Consider the following 19727-nt stretch of genomic DNA (forward strand, 5'->3'; position numbering starts at 1 on the left):
CTTTGATTTACTATTCTTTGATTTAGTGTTCCTTTTTGGATTTCTTTTTTTTGTTTGTTTGTTTATACTTTGTTTATTGGATTTCTATATGGTTATATATGTCTGGAATCATTTTCTATTACCAAAGTATAGTACCCCAAGATAAAGGTATGTCAACTTTGTCTCTGTGTAGTATCCTGCTATGTGTCTATGTATTTGTTCATTTTACTCATAAATAAATAAGTTTCTAAAAAAAAAAAATAATTTTCATCAATACTGCCTCTTTAATAATAAAATTTAATTCATCCCTGGAATGCAAGAATAATACAACAAATAAATGAACTGGCATGATTTTTATCTTATGATGGAAAACATTAAGATAAATATAAGCTCTTGAAAAGGAATATATATTCTAATACTTCTATGCTTTAGGCAGCTGATAAATTGTGTTCTTTTCCCAGTTTGTTTTGAACAGTTAATAAAACCTTTTGTATATTCCTTATTAAATTTTTAAATATTGGTTATTCTATCTTCATCTAAATTATAGGTACTCAAACTAAGTACTAAGTTAGCCTTAACTATAAAACCTTCTTTCCTTTATTACAAGAAATTAACCTATTACTACTCCTACTAAATATGGTATTGGCAACACTAATTAATAACAACATTGAAAGTAAACAATGGCAAGCATTAGAGAATACTACCAGCCTAATGGAAAGGACTTATTTTAGAAGTCATATATAAAAATACAAGTCAAGTTACCATACAAAAAAAATCTACCCATCTTTCTAGATATAAAACAAACCTTTAAAACAATAATGAATTCCTGAATACAAAGAAGATATTAAATATAGCAGTTGAGTAGTGGTGAGAATTAAAAAAAATACTAGTTTCAATTTAACTTTGTAAGTGTCAAAAAATTTAATTCTAACTGAAATAATTATAAATTCAATGGAATAAATTTCAGTAAATGTACTAATTATATAAGAAATCTTAGTTTGAAAGCTAAACATTATTTTCAAAATACTAGACGTATAGTTAACATAAACCAATTAAAACACCCACTGAAATTGACAGAAAGCTTAAGAAACTGAAAAACATACAAGGCATGTGCCAAGAATTATTTCAATCATCATCTGAATATTATCTCAATAACTATAACACTAATAGTTATTATACTCAGATTGATGAGGGAAGCATAAATCCAAAAGTGTAAACAATTTGCCTGAAGCCTCAGAGCCACTCATAAGGGATTAGTATCTGAACCTAGTGACACAGTGATACAAAAATTACAACTACTTATATTTTTAAGGGAAAAATAAGTTATATATGATGAAATATTTTAAAATAGAAACTCAGAAGAAAAAAAAAATCTTTATCCTACCCATCCCCAAAAAGCTAACATAAATTTGCTTTTAAATTATTAATAAAGGTACAGTAATCAGAGAACACAATAGAAAAAGCCAAGGAAGATGGCACATGCCTATAATCTCAGTGATTAGGAAGTGGAGGATTAGGAGTTCAAGGTCATCAACTACAGGGTGAGTTTTAAGGCCAACCAGATGTATGTAAGACACATTGTATCTTTATATTTTCTCTGTTAAAATTTAAGTAGCTTTAATTTTTTTTTAAAAATATTTATTTATTTATTATATGTAAGTACACTGTAGCTGTCTTCAGACACTCCAGAAGAGGGAGTCAGATTTCGTTATGGATGGTTGTGAGCCACCATGTGGTTGCTGGGATTTGAACTCAGGACCTTTGGAAGAGCAGTCAGAGCTCTTAACCACTGGGCCATCTCACCAGCCCAGCTTTAAATTTTTAAGTAAAAATTTCAAAACATAAAACCCGGTAATTTTTAATGGCATTCCTCTATACATACTATAAATATGTATAAAGGCACACAAGTTTGTTGGCTTATGTTAAGAGCTAACAACCACATATAACCTTGTTTCTATAGAAAAGAAAAAACAAACTTCCAAAATCTTTAACAAATCAGCAAGGGGTCTTTTAGAACATAAATACACTATGGTGAGAACAAACTACATCAATAAAGAAGTGACTACAATAGTAGGAGTTTGGAGATGAGCCATGAACACTGTACTAAATGCCCTCTTCAAAAAGTAATCTCTGTATTCATCAAGAACAACTCTCCATTTTCTTGTTTCTATTCTTTCTTCCAAACTTCCCTTTCCCTAAAAGTCACACACCACTAAAAAAAAAAAAAAAAAAAAAAAAGAAAAGAAAAGAAAAGAAAAAAAAAAAGACCTACCTAAATTATTCTCAAAACAACAACAACAAAAATGTGTGTGTGTGCATGCGTACAGTTGAGGTGAGGGGGTGGGTAAATTCTCACTTAATCAAATAGGATAGCGATGGGAAAGCAATGATTTTTTTTTTTTTTTTTTTTTTGGATAGAGTGTACAGAGACTCAGTAGATAAGGAAGTATCACTTCATAATAGAAATAGTAAGATGAGTATTCATACCATCAAACTGGTCTTCACCTTCTGTCATTAGTTCATCATCAGAACAAATACTCAGAACATTTACCAACATTTCTGTCACTATTCAAAAAGAAAAGAGAATATGTTAGATGGCAACATACAATTGCCCACATATATATATACAGCAATAATTCAATATACCTCATGATAGCAGGAATGATGAAAATTTTTTTTTTGTTTTTGTTTTTTCAAGACAGGGTTTCTCTATGTAGCCCTGGCTATCCTGGAACTCACTCTGTAGACCAGGCTGGCCTTCAACTCAGAAATCCACCTGCCTCTGCCACCAGAGTGCTGGGATTAAAGGCGTGCGCCACCACGCCCGGTCGATTTTTTTTTTTTTTTTTTTAATGTGGATGCCAAAAAATTCAGCAGACACGGAATGGTTTTCAAAATTGAATGTCTACTAAAAAGGAACAAGTCAGACCCCCTCCCTGCCCATAGTACACTAATATGAAAACTAACTCAGGATGGAACCAAAGGGCTAAAACTACAAAATACTTAGGAAAAAAATAGGGGTAAATATTTATGAACTAGGTAATTAATTCTTAAGAATTAGATGAAATTTCATCAAAATCACAAACCTCTGAAACAAGCAACAGAAGCACGTGTCAATGCTCTACTCACAGCACTGAAGCAGAACTGCTTCACCTCAGCTCTGGCTCTAGCTTGGGCAATATAAGAAGATCCCATTTCAAAGACAAAGTACAAATATGTTTCCAAAACTACTATCAAACCATCACAGAACTTCCGACAGAATATGGAACAAAGTCTGCGGAATGGCCAACCAATAACCAGCCCAACTTGAGATCCATACCATGGTCAAGCAATAATCTTTGACACTATTAATGATACTCTGTTATGCTCACAGACAGGAGTCTAGCATGATTGTCCTCTGAGAGGCTCCACCCAGCAGCTGATGCAGACAGATGCAGAGACCCACAGCCAAACAGTAGATGGAGACTGGAGACTCTTATGGAAGAATTGGGGGAAGGACTATGGGCCCCAAAGGAAATAGAAAGACCACCAGAGTCAACTAACCTGGGCCCTTGGGGTACTTAAGAGACTGAACCACCAAGCAAAGAACATACACAGGCTGGACCTATGCCCCACTACTCCAGCCCCACACACACAGCAGATGTGCAGCTTGGTCTTCATGTGGGTCCCGAACAACTCGAGCAGGAGCTATCCCAAAAGCTGTTGCTGACTGTGGGATATGTTCTTCTAGCTGGGCTGCTTTGTCTAGCCTAAAAGGATGCAACTAGTCCTGCAGAGACTTGATGCTGCCAAGGTTGGGGGATACACAGAAGAGGCTTCCACCCTTTCAGAGGAAAAGGGGAAGGGAGGGGAGGTAAGGACTCTGGAAGGAGGTGACCGGTAGGGAGGCACTGAGTGGGATGAAAAGTAAATAAATAAAAATTAAAATATAAATAAACAAACCAAAAAAACAAAAACTACTATCATCAAAGTAAAATTCCAACCCAAAGAATGGGGGAAATATTTGCAAGTCATTTATCTAATAAGAGATTACATCTAGAATATATACACACATATAAACACATAATATGAAACATAATTATGAATAAATAAGCAAAAGGTAGTGTATCTACACAATATAATATAGTACTATTCAGTCATAAAGAGAAATGAAGTCCAGATTCAGTCTTCAATATGGATAGACCTTTAAAATGTTACATAAGCCAGGAGTGATGGCACACTGGTCTATAATCAAATTTATAAGGCTAAGGCACAAGGATCACAAGTTTCAGGCCAGCCTGAGCAGCATAGTAAGACCTAGTCTAAAAAACAGACACCAAAACCAGGACAAGGGAGAGAGCTTAATCTGTAAACTTTTCTGTGCAGGTATGAGGATCTGAGTTCAATGCCCAATACCCACATAAAGATCTGGACATACCAGAAGTGGTGCCACCTGCCTTTAATCACAGCACCCAGGAGGCTAAGGCAGACAGATCTCTCTGGGGAGAATGAGGCAAGAAAGCCATTAATTTAGGGACGTTTATGTTAAACAGCATGAGGTACATAGAACCTAACTCTAACAGATCTCTTGAGTTCAAGGACAGCCAAGTCTACAGAACTGGTTCCAGGACAGTGAAGGCTACACAGAGAACCTTTATTTTGGGGAAAACAAACGAACAAAGAAACGTAGGCTCCATTTTTCTTTGTTGTTGTTGATTTTCTTTTCAATGAAATTGCAAAGCAGTTCTGAAAACAGAGGAGATGAGTCAGAACTATAATCCTATACTTTGGAGGCTGAAGACAAGGGAATTGCCATAAGTCTCACTCTTGTAGCCCTGGATGACCTGAAGTGCACAATGTGGCTTTAAATTTGCAGAAATACTTCTGCTCAGGCTCCTCGGTGCAGACACTACTACAGGAACAAGTCCTATCTTCCTAGCTTTACTAACCTTCTGTTTTCTTTTTTAAGTTTTAAAAAACTTAATTTCAGGGCTGGAGAGATGGCTCAGTGGTTAAGAGCACTGATTGCTCTTCCAAAGGTCCTGAGATCAATTCCCTGCAACCACATGGTGGCTTACAGCCATCTGTAATGGGATCCGATGAATTCTTCTAGTGTGTGTCTGAAGACAGCTGCAATGTACTCATATAAATAAAAAAAAAAATTCTTAAAAAAAAATTAATTTCACTGTTACTGTGTATATGATACATGTAGGAGGCACCTACGTGCCACAGTCTTGGCACGTATGTGTGGAGGTCGGGGGGGAAGCTTTGATTCTCTTCTTCCCATTTGGGGTTGGTGGGTTAATTGAGGTCAGGTTTTTATGGCAAGTACTTCTGCCAGCTGGAAACATCTTACTGACACCACCAACCTTTTCAGATTTACTTTCTTATACTTTACAAGACATCCACAGGAAAAAATGTTCATAAAATTACAGTATTTCCACACCTTACAAGAGATTGTTTGTTTCTTGGAGGCAGAGCATTATTGGAAGACAAAGGTGTTGGTTCTTCCCTGGAGTTGCAGTTACAAGTAGATGTGAGTCACCTGATACAGGTGCTGGGAAATTAATTTGGGTCTTCTGGAAAAACAGTTCATGCTCTTAACTAATGAGCCATCTATCCAGGTCTGAGGAACAGAGAGTACTGTTATGTAACCTACGCTGGCCTCAAACTCCTTACTGCCTCTATCCTCTTACTCCCACTGCTATGCTTATTTGTTCTGAGACACGCAGCTCACCATTTCCAAACCTTACAAAATTATATGATACATTAGAATAGCAAAAGAACTACCAAAGTCTGGCAAGACGGCTCTGTGGATCAGGATGCTTGCTGCCAAGCCTGGTGACCCAACATGATCCCAGAGACCAATATGGTAGAAGAAAACTGACTCTCATACATTTTCCTTTGGCCTCCTCATGTGTGCATGACACATGTGAACATGCGTGTCATACACAAAAGCGCGCGTGTGCGCGCGCACACACACACACACACAATGTAATTTTTAAAAAACTTAATAGAAAGGAACTAAAGATCATCTGGCAGCAATCAAATGTAGGAATATCAACAGTAGTCTACTACTTTCCATCCTCTCTTCACTTGTAGCAGACAAATAGAAGTCAGCTTAAATTTTCTGATCTCTCAACAAGTAGACAATAAAAATTAATAAATATAAGCTGTGATCTCTACTTGTTTAAACACTCATAGCAGAAACATTAGATATTATGAAATAGTGCAGGGAGGTATAAGACAACTAAATTAGAATGTACAAATTAATCCCTTTCCTCTTTGCTTTATTCTAATCCCCATACTCCAACCTCAATTAAAAGTAACTGAGCTGCAATCTAGCCTAGAGACAACACAGTGACCAAGATGAATTCTTAAATTCCCTTAGCTTGATGATGCTATGATTGAACTATTTCTCATATCCTAAAGATAGAAGGTTATAAGTGTAATGCATCCCTTTCACCTAAGCCCTTAACTAGTCCTCTTCTCAAATGCTAACATAGGTAATTCTATCTCCATATAAACTTAACATCAGACCTACTGAGTAAATGAGTAAAGGCAATCTACTGGAACTCATAACATAACATAACATAACATACATACATACATAGAATGTAATTAACTCTGAATTTTAGAACCCAAAATTGCCCTGGCAAAGGTGACAAATTTTGTAACATGGAAGAAGTGTGAAAAAATAGAGAGGATATAGAACAAGTGCTTTTGTAAGTCTATCTGTATTCTCACACTGTCAATTTGACAGAGTCTGATGAACTGCCCCGTTTAGAAAGAAAGAAAAAAAGGGAGGAAGAAAGAATGAACACTATTGTGAAAAGGGGAACAAAATCCTAAGAATTCTATACAACTAGGAAAAAAATTTTTAAACAGCATTTATCTCTTTCAAAGCCCAATGATTATTTCTCAAAGGTAAAATTTCTAATGGTTATTTCTCAACATGTCAGAAAGCATCATTTCTTTAAAACAAAAACAAAACATTTTTTGCTATAGGGGAATTGTCAGTGGGCCTGGAATTCTTACTCCACTGAGAATACTGCCAAAGTAACAGTAACTAAATTCTCCACGAACTGCTGTGAAATCTCCACAAATGGTATTAGAATACAGACGTGTCCACTCCAAAGCAAAGCTAACTATAAAAATTACACTTAACTCAAAATGAAAGAAAATCCAACAGCTGAAGACAACATCAGGCTATTTATAAATCCTCTCCCAGTCCCCCAGACAGCCTCACTCATGGGGGCTGTAAACATTGAAACCAAAATATCTTTGAGGCGGTCATATCCACACCCACAGACACAAGTACAGCTGTAAGCACAGTGGAACCAGGCTTCAATTTCCTCCAGCAAGTATGTATCTGTGATAGTAAACTGGAGTAAATCTAAGAGATTGTTATTTTGTAAAAATAAAGCCCCCAAAAAACAAAAACAAAAATCATACCTTTTTCTCCAACAAATGGTAATGACCATGTAAAGACATCCATAAAATTGGGCAACCAATAAGGATGTGGAGAGCAATTAAACTGTCGAATGTTCATCACATTATTTTCATACTTTAGTACAGCAGCTGCAAGGGAAGTTAAACATCAGTATAACAAATTATCTTGAGCCTGAAGACATTAATATATAAAACATAGTAACTGTTTATGAGGAGGGAGATACAGAGACAAGTAGGATCCAAGTTAGATAGTGGGAAACAGGAATGAATTCTTTTTGCAATGACACATTATTTACCTCTTGTAAACTGGGTCTTACTTATAGCCCTGTCTGGTCCAGAACTCATTATGTAGACTAGGTCAGCCTCGAACTCATAGAGATCTACTTGCCTAGGCCTCCTGCATGCTGAGAGTAAAGACATGTGCAACCATGTCCAGTTTAAAATATGTTAAAAGTATAAAATGTTTAATGATTATTAATAAAATTTTCAGATTCCTTTCAGAATGCTTGTTTTACGTTATAATCCAATGATGAACATATATTGTTACTAAATGCAAAATTGTAAATATCAATTTTTATAGAAAACACAGAAGGGCCATGAGCAATTTTCTAGTTCTTTTTTAAAGTGCACAAAGATGAGACATTAAAGAAGATCCTTTTAACTATAGGCAATCTAATAAGAACAGCTAAATTCAATAGAGCAAACAAATAAAAAACTCACCAATTTAGAAATTATGAGTGTATAAATGTGTTTCTTACTCTTAGTATATGAAATCAGATGAACTATTTCAAAGGAGTATTTTACTTCATTTAGGAAAAAATAATTATTAAAATAACCAGAAGAGAATTATGGTATAACTAAACAATACCAGAATACATATTCACCTCAATTTTAGATATCTTTCTAATGTCCCAATACAATAAGATGACCATTACCTACCTAAGTTTCAGATACTGATTATACTACTTTATGGAACATAGAATTAGAAGGGATATATCCAAAACTAATGTACAGCATATGCTGGCCATGCAATTCATTACCTTTCATTTATAAGATGTAATAAAAATGTCTACCCTGTCTATCTTTTAAAAGTTAAAGATCAGAGAATGTATTCCATATGAAACCATTAAAAAGGTTTAAAATACTTTATAAATATAAATATGTGATTTTTTTCAACATAGAAATAAAGTTTTACTCTGGCTCACAGTTCATGATTAATCTGTCTAGTGCTTTGGGTCTCAGATGGATTAATTCAGCATCGTAGGGAAGTATGGACACAAAGGCCTGTTCACCTTATGATCAGATGGACTATCCTCCGCTCCCTTTTAACAAAAAGCACTGAAATGGAGACACTAAATCCAACATTTGAAATTCTAGTTAGCATAGAACAAAAAGCAACCCTGCTCTGTTACCATTTACTAACTCACAAACATGTTTTTTTTCCCCTTATACAACTCACATGTTAAACAAAAACATCTTAATGATAGTCTCAGAAATTATGGGCTAATACCAACCTTTTAGACTTTTTATTTAAAGGAGAAAAGAAAAAAAAATACAAAATCAGGAAATTGCCTTTTGGGTGAGAATGAAACATCACAAATATGCCCATTGTATATAAATACTCAAATGATTAACATCATTTATACACAAATCATATCTACTGAGACATTTATTCTGACAGAGCATTTAGTGGTTTGAGTCTCAGTTTTAAAAATTAAAAATAAAAATTGATTTCCTTAGCCTCCCAAGTCAAACCGATGAAGGATAAGCAGTAAGGAAGCAATCAAGTTAACAGTGAATACTTGCTCCTTTTGCATTAAGAAAAAACACATCTGAAGAGTTTGGTACTGGCAGACAAATGCACCAATCAATTTTAATCTTGATAAGCTTAGAAATGGTTCTTTTCAAAAAGGAAGCCATATTTCATTATTTATATATTCTTATTGCATATTCTATATGAAAATTATCTAGTATGCTGTTTGACCCCAGACTAATATTTGAATCTTTTAACTCTCACCTACCATCATCAAAAAAACTCTTTCAAACCATGATGCACATTTAGCAGTGACCTCATCATCTTTCTAAATGTACTTTTTAACATCTTTAACCTTCTGTTTTTTCTGCTGGCACAGCTAATCTAGTCTGACCCTGAAGCTATGATTTCAACTGAATTCTAGACATGTCCAGACAGAATAGAAACTGGCCTCTTAATTTCTTACTCTGAAGATGTGAACTACGTAAAGCCCATCTCATCTTCCATGTCCCTGGAACATATTTAACTAGATTACAAACCTGAAGCATTTTCAATCAGTAAATTATGTTCAGAATAAAATGAAATCCAATCTCTATAGTCAGATCAAATTGAGAGAAAGGGGAGAGGGGAGAAATAGATGCCTAGAATAGGAGGTAAAGAAGAAGGGTATAAGGAAAAGGTTAAAAGTAAATAAAAGAAAGAGAGGGGTATCTCTAAAAGTAGACCAAAGGTGATTACTTAAAAACAAAACCAAAAACCCTCAAATCTTGCAGAAGTAATTTAACACTACTGAAAAAGAAGAAGGGGAAAAAACAATAAGAAAACCTGTATTGGTGAACATAAAACAAACAACATGATCAAGTAAACAAGGAGATAGTGCAAATGAAATGGTGAGAGCAGCGACTCTACCCAGATATGAACACATTCAGTTATACAGGAAGATTTAAGAGAGGGCTTAGTAAACTCATCAGTGGTAGTACTTGACTCAAAACCATCTGTGGCTGTGCTTAACTCAGAGCACTTTTACAAACAGCTTTATGAGGAACAAGTTGTAGAGTAGGCTGCATACAACTTGAGTGTATATTTTTAGTTTTATTTCTTTTTCTCTCCCCTCCCTTATATCTTAGGTATTTGTTTTTTTATAAGCTTTGGACAGTTTCAAACAATGCCCCATATTATTTTTAAAGTAAATTAAAAGACTAAGTTGTCTATACAGATTTTTTAAAAAACAACATCTTACCTTTATTATTGTAGACATCTAAGTAATTAGGTGCCGAAAAAATTGTTATTAATGAAGGAAACCCTGTAGTTTGACTTTTTCTGTACATTCTATAGCTGCAAAACAAATAGCTTAATATGCATCGTAAAGCGTCAATCATGATTACTAAGTCTGATTCATATTTAAGTGTAATTTTGGGCTAGGGAAACAGAATTCTTACCCTGCATCTTGAGCTTCATGAGCTCTAATAATCGATAACAAATTATTGTTTTGCAAAAATTCACACACTGCTGGATAGCTATAGGGGAAAAGAATAAATTAAGTAAAATAATTCTTTTCATATGAAACATAAACTTATTATACAACAAAAATGTGATTAATCTTGGAAGTTTTTCCTTACTTATAAAAATAAGAACATCCTCGAACTGTATTATGACTAAAATGTTCTTGTGATTTTTCATTTCCAAAGTCTTCAGAAGGATCAGACCATAGCAAGTCACACATTGGTCCAAATGCAGGTGGCTCTTTAAATCTATCTAACTGTGAAATAAGAGACATAAAGAAATAACTTCTCAAGTAAAGACAAAATGCACATAAGAAAGTGATCTCAACTTTGAGTATAGTATGTACTACATTGTTCTAAATGACCAAGAGCTATTTCCTTGAATCAGTCTACTAACCAGTATATAAATTTTTATCATTATCTAATCTCATCAGTGAAAATAAATTTGATGCTTTTAAAGACTCTTATAATAAAAAATATTGTTAACAGGAACCAACTTCAGAAGCTGGTTATACTCACTCTCCTAATATCATCCAGTGTGTGTATTTCTGGTGAAAGTCCACCATGAACACAAAGAAATTGTTGGTTTAGAAGTGCAGCAAGGGGCAAGCTGTCAAAAGCCTCCATACAAGCTTCATATACTCTTTCAGAATATTTAATTTTACCTAGAGAAAGAAGAATATTAGCATTTGAAAATTCTTAGCTATTTTAAAATGTTTTGTTTTTACATTTATTTAGTTATGTATATACGTGTGTACACACAAGTGTATGGCATATATGAAAATTACAGAGCTATTTGCAAGATTCAATTCCCTGTCTACATATGGATTTGGACTACCAAACTCAGATTATCAGGCTTGGTGGCAAGTGTCTTTACCTGCTGAGCCATCTCACAGGCCCAGTTATTCTTTACATACACACCAATACTAGATTTTTCCTATTCTCTTTTATAATATTTTATACTTTTTTTCATTTTTAGTGAGTTTTGAATAGCTAGTTTCAACTGTTATAGGGAATCTTCTAAACTGACTACTGTAGCTAAAACAAGGAAACACAGAAAATATCAGAGTGGTAGTCATCAATTAGTCCTAAGTTGAGAATGGGTAAAAAAGCAAAAATAAACAAAACCTAAAAACACAGCAAAAATGAATTTTTGGCACAAGAAAACTTCTGTATCACAAATACAGTAATGGGCACTACTATGCAATTGTTAAAATTCACAGAAATAAAACATCACAAAGAATTAAGTTTACTATACATAGATCTTTTTAAAAGCTTCTCCATCTTAAGATTCAACAGAAATCTGCCAAGTTATCAATCTCACAAAGATAAATATTTGCTCTAAATTCATTTTGGTATATAGTAGACAGTCATGAAATATTATAATAAATAAGTAAATAAAGCCTCTAAAAAGTTTAACTTTGAACTTCCATAGGCCTAATAAAGAAAAATTAAAACTGTACTTTGAGATTAAACTTTTAACACTAACTTAATTCTAATATTAAATAATCCTAAAATTATTACCACATTATTACAACAAAATTCAAAGTTTACCCATTTAGAGACCTAAAATGAGCAATGAAGCAGGAAGCCAATACAGAAACACATGAAAGACAAAACCCTATCAAATCAAACTATCGATTATTTTTAAGGAACAATGTGGGCTGGAGAGATAGCTGAGATCAATTTCCAGCAACCACACGGTGGCTCACAACTATCTGTAGTGGAATCTGATGTCCTCTTCTGATGTGTCTGAAGACAGTTACAGTGTACTTAAGTAACATCTTTGATTGATATTTTATTATTTTATAGTCATCTAAGAAAAACAAAAAGACCTAAGTTGTTCTTCTTTTTTTCCCTTATTTATTTCTGATTTCAAGATAGAGGTTTATCTTACCCACAGGGTAATAAGCACATGACCTAATACTAAGGAGGTCTTATGGTCTCTTCTTCCTGGGTCTAAATGTGGGAAAGAAAATATGCACACACATAAGGATAGGGAGGATGACTAAACCATAATCTTTAGTAACAATCAAACATAAGAAAAATCCTGGGGCTAGGGAAATGGCTCAGCAGTTAAGAGAACTTTGTGCTCTTCCAAAGGACTGCAATTTTGAGTTTTAGCACCTATATCAAATGTCTCACAACCATCTATAACTGGTCCAAAAGTTTCAGATGCATCTGGCACTAACACTCACCAACTCCTACACAGACACATACCCATATACATAACTATAAATAATCTAAAGAAAGAAAAATTCCTATACAACTAGCAACCAACTAGCTTATAGACAACTGACAAACCAATTGTTCAGTAATGCAGTCTAATAAAAATCTTAGATCAAACATGTATTTTCCATATTTCATCTTATGTTTGATTGCATCACCTTGAAATTAGATGATTGTATCTGTAATATTCAATGCGGTTTCTTCTTTGTCTTTATGTCCCTTACTCAATCTCTCTCCATTTTTATAGACAGGGTTTCAGTATGTAGCCCTAAAACTCCGTATATAGATGAGGCTGGCCTCAAACACATAGAGATCACTTACCTCTTCCTCCTGAGGGTGAAGATTAAAGACATGTGCCACCATGCCTCATCAATTCTAAAATTATAATCAGTTATCTGTACTATAGGTTCTTTAATCTGTGAACTAAGCCAACCTCTGCTCAAAATTATTCAGGAAAAAAAATGACTTCATAATAAACACATAGACTTATTTGTTCCCGTGTTAATATTTACTAAACAATACAGTAACTTTAGTCATTTTTATAGCATTTATGGCATATTATGTATTCAAGATGTCCTAGAGATATTTTAAGGTATTTGAGAGGTCATGCACAGTATAAACAAATATTACAAATTTTTATGAGACTTATGCATCTACATACTTTTGTATTTGCAATGGGTCCCTCTAACACTGTAGAATTAAATTTCTATTTTTGGAATTTATTTCAAAGATGTAATATGGTTACAGATATTAATTGAATCAGCCCAAGTTTAGGTGTGAAAAAAGGCCAACAATGCTCTATATCATATAGTTGCTTATAGATTATTACTGCTTTAGTTGAAAGAAAAAAAGGGATAAAGGTTATAGGTTAAGAATTTCAGTTCAGGCCTGGAAAATGGCTCAGTGATTAAGTGCACTTGTTCTTCCAGAATACCTAAGGTTAGTTACCAACATTCACATTAAGTAACTCACGCCTCTGTACCCACACACGTGTACACATACATACTCACATACAAGTACATAGTTTAAAATAACAAAAGTAAATCTAAAGAAAAAAATTGAGTTCAATTAATAGTATTTTTTGAAATGATCTATAATGATGAAAAGATAAATAAGATAAATACATTTTTTAGGATGCCTCAAAATTGAGACATAAAAATTTGCAATGGAGGACTAGAGAAATAACTCAGAGATTAAGAGCACTGACTGTTCTTGCAGAGAATCAGAGTTTAATTCCAAGCATCCACATGACAGCTCAAAACTATCTGTAATTCTGGTTCCAGGTTACTCTTCTAACCTCCATATATACATGTGGTACGCATACATTCAGGAAAAAATACTCATAAGCAAAAAGATTTTTTTAATTCTGTTATGGAACAACAATACCACCACTACCCCTTTGGTCTTGTTTTTCCTACTAGGAAAAATAATGTTAACATTAAAACTATACATGCTTTACAAATACATAAAATTATCACATCACTTAAAAAAAAAAAAAAGCCAAACTACTCATAGCTACATCTATAAAATTTAATAGAAAATAAACTTGAAGACCTTAACAACTTTTTCTCAAAAGTATACACTGGTAGTCATGGAATGTGTTTTTAAGTGTTGCACTGTAAAGTCTTCGTATCCCTTACTATCCATGCCATCCCAAAAGAACACCAAGGAACTAGAAATATTTCCCCTAAAAGTACTTACATTCCTGCTTAAAGGTAAAATATTCAGTAAGGTGTCTGCATTCATGGTTGCCTCTCAGAAGGAATAATGTGCTTGGGTATAGAATCTTCAAGACCCATAAATATAAGACACACTGAAAAAAAAAAAGTTTCCAGTGAACTTTCCTTATATTTAACTAAGTTAATCTTTGCTTCTTTTCTTCTAACTATATATTATACTTACAAATTCTACTACTCTTTATTATTGCCCTTTATTCTGTAATAGAAGCTTTATGAAATCATACTTTTGACTCTCCTAGAAAAGCTATCTAGCAAATAGAGGAGAAATTAATACTTGCTGAATCAATAAATTAATCTAATTACTTTACATTTACAGATTGCTTAATATAGCCTAACAAAGTAGCTTCTTTCCTTAAGTATATTAGTAAAGATAATAATGCAAAAAATAATGGCAGCTAGTATCTATAGAGTACTTATAATATGCTGAGCACTAGAATGCCTTACAATTTTTCACTAACAAAAAGTGTTTCTTTTATTCCTCAAACTATCAAGTATTTACTAGCAATCCCACATTATCTTAGCCAAAAGGTCAAAAAAAAAAAAAAGAAAAAAAGATCATTACCTCTATTTTACATATAAAGAAATTAAAACAATAAGCTAAGTAACCTATCCAAATTCACAAAGCACCTATAGGTTAGAGATAGGTTTGATCCTTTTTTCTTTCACCTTAAGCATTGTGCCACACTACCTAAAACAAGGGCCATGTTTCATGCTTTCATGTTTGCTTTGTTGTTTGCAAGTGAATCCTTACATAAGGCAGGTATTTATGATCTAATCCAGCGGTTCTCAACCTGAGGGTAGTGCCGCTTTGGGGGTAAACCACCCTTTCACAGGGTAGCCCTAAGATCATCAGAAAACACAGATATTTACATTATGATTAATAAAGTAGCAAAATAATAGTTACAAAGTAGCAACAAAAATTTTGTTGTTGGACATCATCACAACATGAAGAACCATATTAAAGGGTCACAACATTAAGGTTGAAAACTACTGATCTAATTCAATTCAAAGAAAATGCAATTTTTAACAATATAAAAACAATGAAACAGACAGCATTTTGTATACATGGATTTCTCTAGATTTTAAGAAAAAAAGAGGTCATTTCATGTAGAAATGAATGTTTATATAATACAAAAAGAAAAATTATTAACTAAGTCCATAACTATTTAGACCTTAATTTTATTTAAAAAAAAAAAAAAGCAATAAAACCAATAAATACTAAAACTAAACTGTACTTGTTTCTGATATTTTATCTTCTTTTTGTAGTATTAAGTCTACTGGGTTTTTTTGTTTTTTTGTTTTTTTGTGTGTGGTTTTTCGAGACAGGGTTTCTCTATGTAGCGCTGGCTGTCCTGGAACTCACTCTGTAGACCAGGCTGGCCTCAAACTCAGTAATCTGCCTGCCTCTGCCTCCCGAGTGCTGGGATTAAAGGCACGCGCCACCACTATTAACTCGACTATTAACTATGCTACAAAATAACTTTAAATGAGTACATACACACTGATGTGCTCAGTAACAATTAAGTTTTACCTTCTGATTTTGTTAATTACACTAACTTCTTTGTTAGGCAGGACCATTTTCTAATTTTTCTTAAAACCTTGAGGTAATTCAGAAAAGATTAAAAGATTTAATAATAAAATTATGAATGGGAAGAACAACAAACTAGGATAATAAAATTCCTAAGGGAAGGAATGGACACATTCCCAAATTCCTTACTGAGAAGTACACTACACTGAGAAATCCTTAGAAGTGGATACATATAACACTAAGTAGAACCGAAGTTTGCTAGCTAAGAAGACCTCAATACCCATTAGTACATATGATAAAAGCAGAAGCTTAGGGTCAAACTGCTTGACATGCCACTTATTATGTAACTTTGGCCAAATTACTTTAATTTCAATTCTTAGGTTCCTTGTGTACTGAATGGATAAAATAACAGTACTTACCTCATCAAAATGTTGTGAGGACTAAATTAACCAGTATCTGTTAATGGTTAAACCTGGTTGGAATATATTAAATGTGTAACATAAATTATAGACTGACAAGAGCTTTGACTAAGCCAAGTCTACCTACAAATCTGTCCTATAGAAATAATAAATACACAAAAACATAGGACTACAATGTCCCAATAAGGTATCTTTGTAATGAGTAAAAAGACTTGGGAACCTTAAGTGTCTAACAAGTTATTGCTTGTTTACTCAATGCAAGACAGTGCAGCTATTAAAATGACTCTAGATTTATATTTACGAGTTTATAAAGATATTACAGTGTATAAGTATGTGAAGACCAATAGTGAAAAATGTTTTCATATGGTCCCATTTTTCATTTAAAGAGGAGATACATGTTAGAAAATACAGGCCATTCTGTATTTTTCATACTTCATACAATTAAAAAGGAACAAAAAGAAATCACCAAATCAAGTGACAAACAATAGGTCATTTTAATGCCTCTTAAGTTTAAAAATATTAAGTTTCAGATATTCTTAGGTCTTAATATCATCATAATGAGATAGATCTAGGGTTTAAGCAATAAAATAATCATAAAATACTTCATCTAAGAAAATACCATGTTTTTCATGGTTTAATGCCCTTAGTGGCAAGGAAGGTAAAGAAATGACCATCATTAGCTCATAAGGCATGAGATAACAAGAAAATAAAGATCTCAGTCTGCTCATTTCCACTGGGAGAAAAACAATTGTAACTATAGGAAATGATACAAAGAAAACAAATTGAATGGTCTGAAAAAGGAATAAGTAATAGCTTTTCCTACATATTTCAGAATATACAGAGGTATTAAAAAGAACCCAATACAAGTATTTTTAAAAACTTTATACTAGGAATTAATAGAATAATCTATATTAACAACAGCAAATCAAATGACAGTATATGATTATTACCTCTATACTAAAATAACCTCTGTCCACATAATCACCAAGAAAAAGGTATCGTGTATTAGCAGGTGATCCTCCTACTTCAAAAAGTTTCATCAGATCAAAAAATTGGCCATGGATGTCACCACACACTGAAACAAGAAGATTATTAGATATGAAAAAAAGCCTCTAAATTAACAAATATCACTTAAACTCTAACTGCTGTAACATGAGATAGTATAAATGCTATCAAGAAATATCTGAGTGGCCTATTAAGAGTCATCATAGGGATTATATCTAACCAAATGCTCATATGCTCAAGATCTAAAAAAGATGTAACAGAAGTAACAAGATTTGTGTCAGTAGTGAATTTTTCATCTAAATTTGTAAATCTCTTTTAGAATCTAAAAATGACAAAATTATAAGGCTGGCAATAAACCCCCATTTTAATTCAGTACTTTTCAATGACCTTCAAATGATCACCATAGGTATCTAACACCATTTGCCACTAGTAATTAAGAGCAAAGTAAGTGTTGAATCAAACTGAAGTATGGCCAATACAACTGATGAAACCTTATAAAAGCATACTAGACTAGTTTTGTATAAATACAGAAATTTGTAAAAATCAAGACAATGTCCATACAGTATTAATCAGTAACTATGTGACTCAAAGGTAAACAGCTTTCTCTCCAATCAACTAAATACTGGTTTAATAATATCCAAAAAAGTAAGTTTACCTGTAATTGGAGCCTCTACTTCTATCATGGTTTTCTCCCGCCGAAGTATGGCAGCACCCTCATTGATAATTCTTAGTGCAATTTCTTCATCTACCCGACCTTCTTTTACTAAGTGGTTCTTCAGAACATCAACCCTGGGTATCCCATCCATATCAAACACTTCTTCAGATGTCAACCGATGAGTTGGGGGAAAAGGAACAGCTGCATTTTAAAAAAATGAACATAAAATAAGGAACAATATATTAACACAGAAGCTAATAATTGGATTTTGATAAACTGAATAAAATTTTTTAATAATTTTATTGAAATTATTTTTATATTATATAGCATAATATTTTAATTATATAAATTTTTAAATAAATTTTCTTGAAATTTAATAATTTGAAAAGCACCACCATGTTTTTTCTTCTTCATTTAATGGATACAAGTGTTAAACAAAATTTTATTAAAGGAATAATCAAATTACTCTTTGTATGTATTTTTGAGATGAAACCCATGCCATCCTTCATGGTAAGTGTTCTTGTGCAAGTGTGTGCGTGAATGGGATAGGGGGGTTTCAGAGAGGAAATCAGGAAGGGAGATAACTTTGAAATATAAATAAATAAAATAATAATAATAACAATAATGTCTCACTATGTAGTCTTGGCTCTCCTAGAATTTACTATGTACACCAAGTTGGTCATGAACTCCTGGAAATCACTTGTCTCTGACTCCTAGATGCTGAAATTTTTGGTGTTCCTCGAACCCAACTTCTACAATTCTTTCTATAAAGCTATATAGATCTATAACCTAGCAAATCTGGGTTCAGCCTAGGCTACTGAAAGCTTGCCTCAAAAAATAAATATAACACACACACATATAAACAAACAAATAAGTAAGTAAATATAAATAAAGGAAACTAGCTAGCTGAACTCTGTAGGATCTGGACTATAGCGCAGTGGTAGAGTACCTGCCTCACAAATGAAAATGATTAGAGAACTGAATTATTTGAAAAAAAAAAAATCAGGATAACTAAAGCTTTTTAATATAAAACATTTTCAGTCAGAACCCTTTGATTATAATGCATACTCAAACTATAAAATATAATTTATGCCAGGCAGTTCTAAGACAATCAGATCTTCACAAAGAAACCCTGTCTCAAAAAACAAAACAAATATATATATATATATACACATATATATTTACACATACACACACAGACACACACATATATACATATACACACATACATATATATAATACATATAACTGCATACACCTGAATAATAAAATGCAAGTAAGATAATCTTCCATTTTATTTCTAAAATAATAATTATAGTATGTGTATATATGTGTCTATATCACTATTTCTCACCTTGTTCACAGTGTCACCCAAGACCATTAGAAAACACAAGATATTTACATTATGATTCATTAACAGTAGCAAATTACAGTTATGAAGTAGCGATGAAGATAGTTTTATGGTTGGGGTTCACTACGTCATGACA

At 33.1% G+C, this 19727-nt stretch overlaps 1 protein-coding gene across 3 annotated transcripts in view; it reads right to left on the bottom strand.

The window, feature by feature from the left end:
* Positions 1 to 19727, bottom strand: part of Ppp3cb (protein phosphatase 3 catalytic subunit beta) — a 48988-nt gene that overhangs the window by 13978 nt on the left and 15283 nt on the right. For all 3 annotated transcript variants that reach the window (XM_021203275.1, XM_021203274.1, XM_029541740.1), the window contains 9 exons: positions 18241 to 18441; positions 17531 to 17655; positions 14596 to 14707; positions 11185 to 11330; positions 10783 to 10922; positions 10603 to 10680; positions 10404 to 10498; positions 7414 to 7539; positions 2467 to 2544 (listed from right to left, as the gene is read on the bottom strand). In XM_021203275.1, the coding sequence (XP_021058934.1) occupies positions 2467 to 2544; positions 7414 to 7539; positions 10404 to 10498; positions 10603 to 10680; positions 10783 to 10922; positions 11185 to 11330; positions 14596 to 14707; positions 17531 to 17655; positions 18241 to 18391 (1051 nt within the window). In that variant the 5' untranslated portion in view covers positions 18392 to 18441. Of the gene's footprint in view, positions 1 to 2466; positions 2545 to 7413; positions 7540 to 10403; positions 10499 to 10602; positions 10681 to 10782; positions 10923 to 11184; positions 11331 to 14595; positions 14708 to 17530; positions 17656 to 18240; positions 18442 to 19727 lie in introns of those variants that run through there.

Source organism: Mus pahari, chromosome 8, assembly GCF_900095145.1.
Source record: "Mus pahari chromosome 8, PAHARI_EIJ_v1.1, whole genome shotgun sequence".
Lineage (NCBI taxonomy): Eukaryota > Metazoa > Chordata > Mammalia > Rodentia > Muridae > Mus > Mus pahari.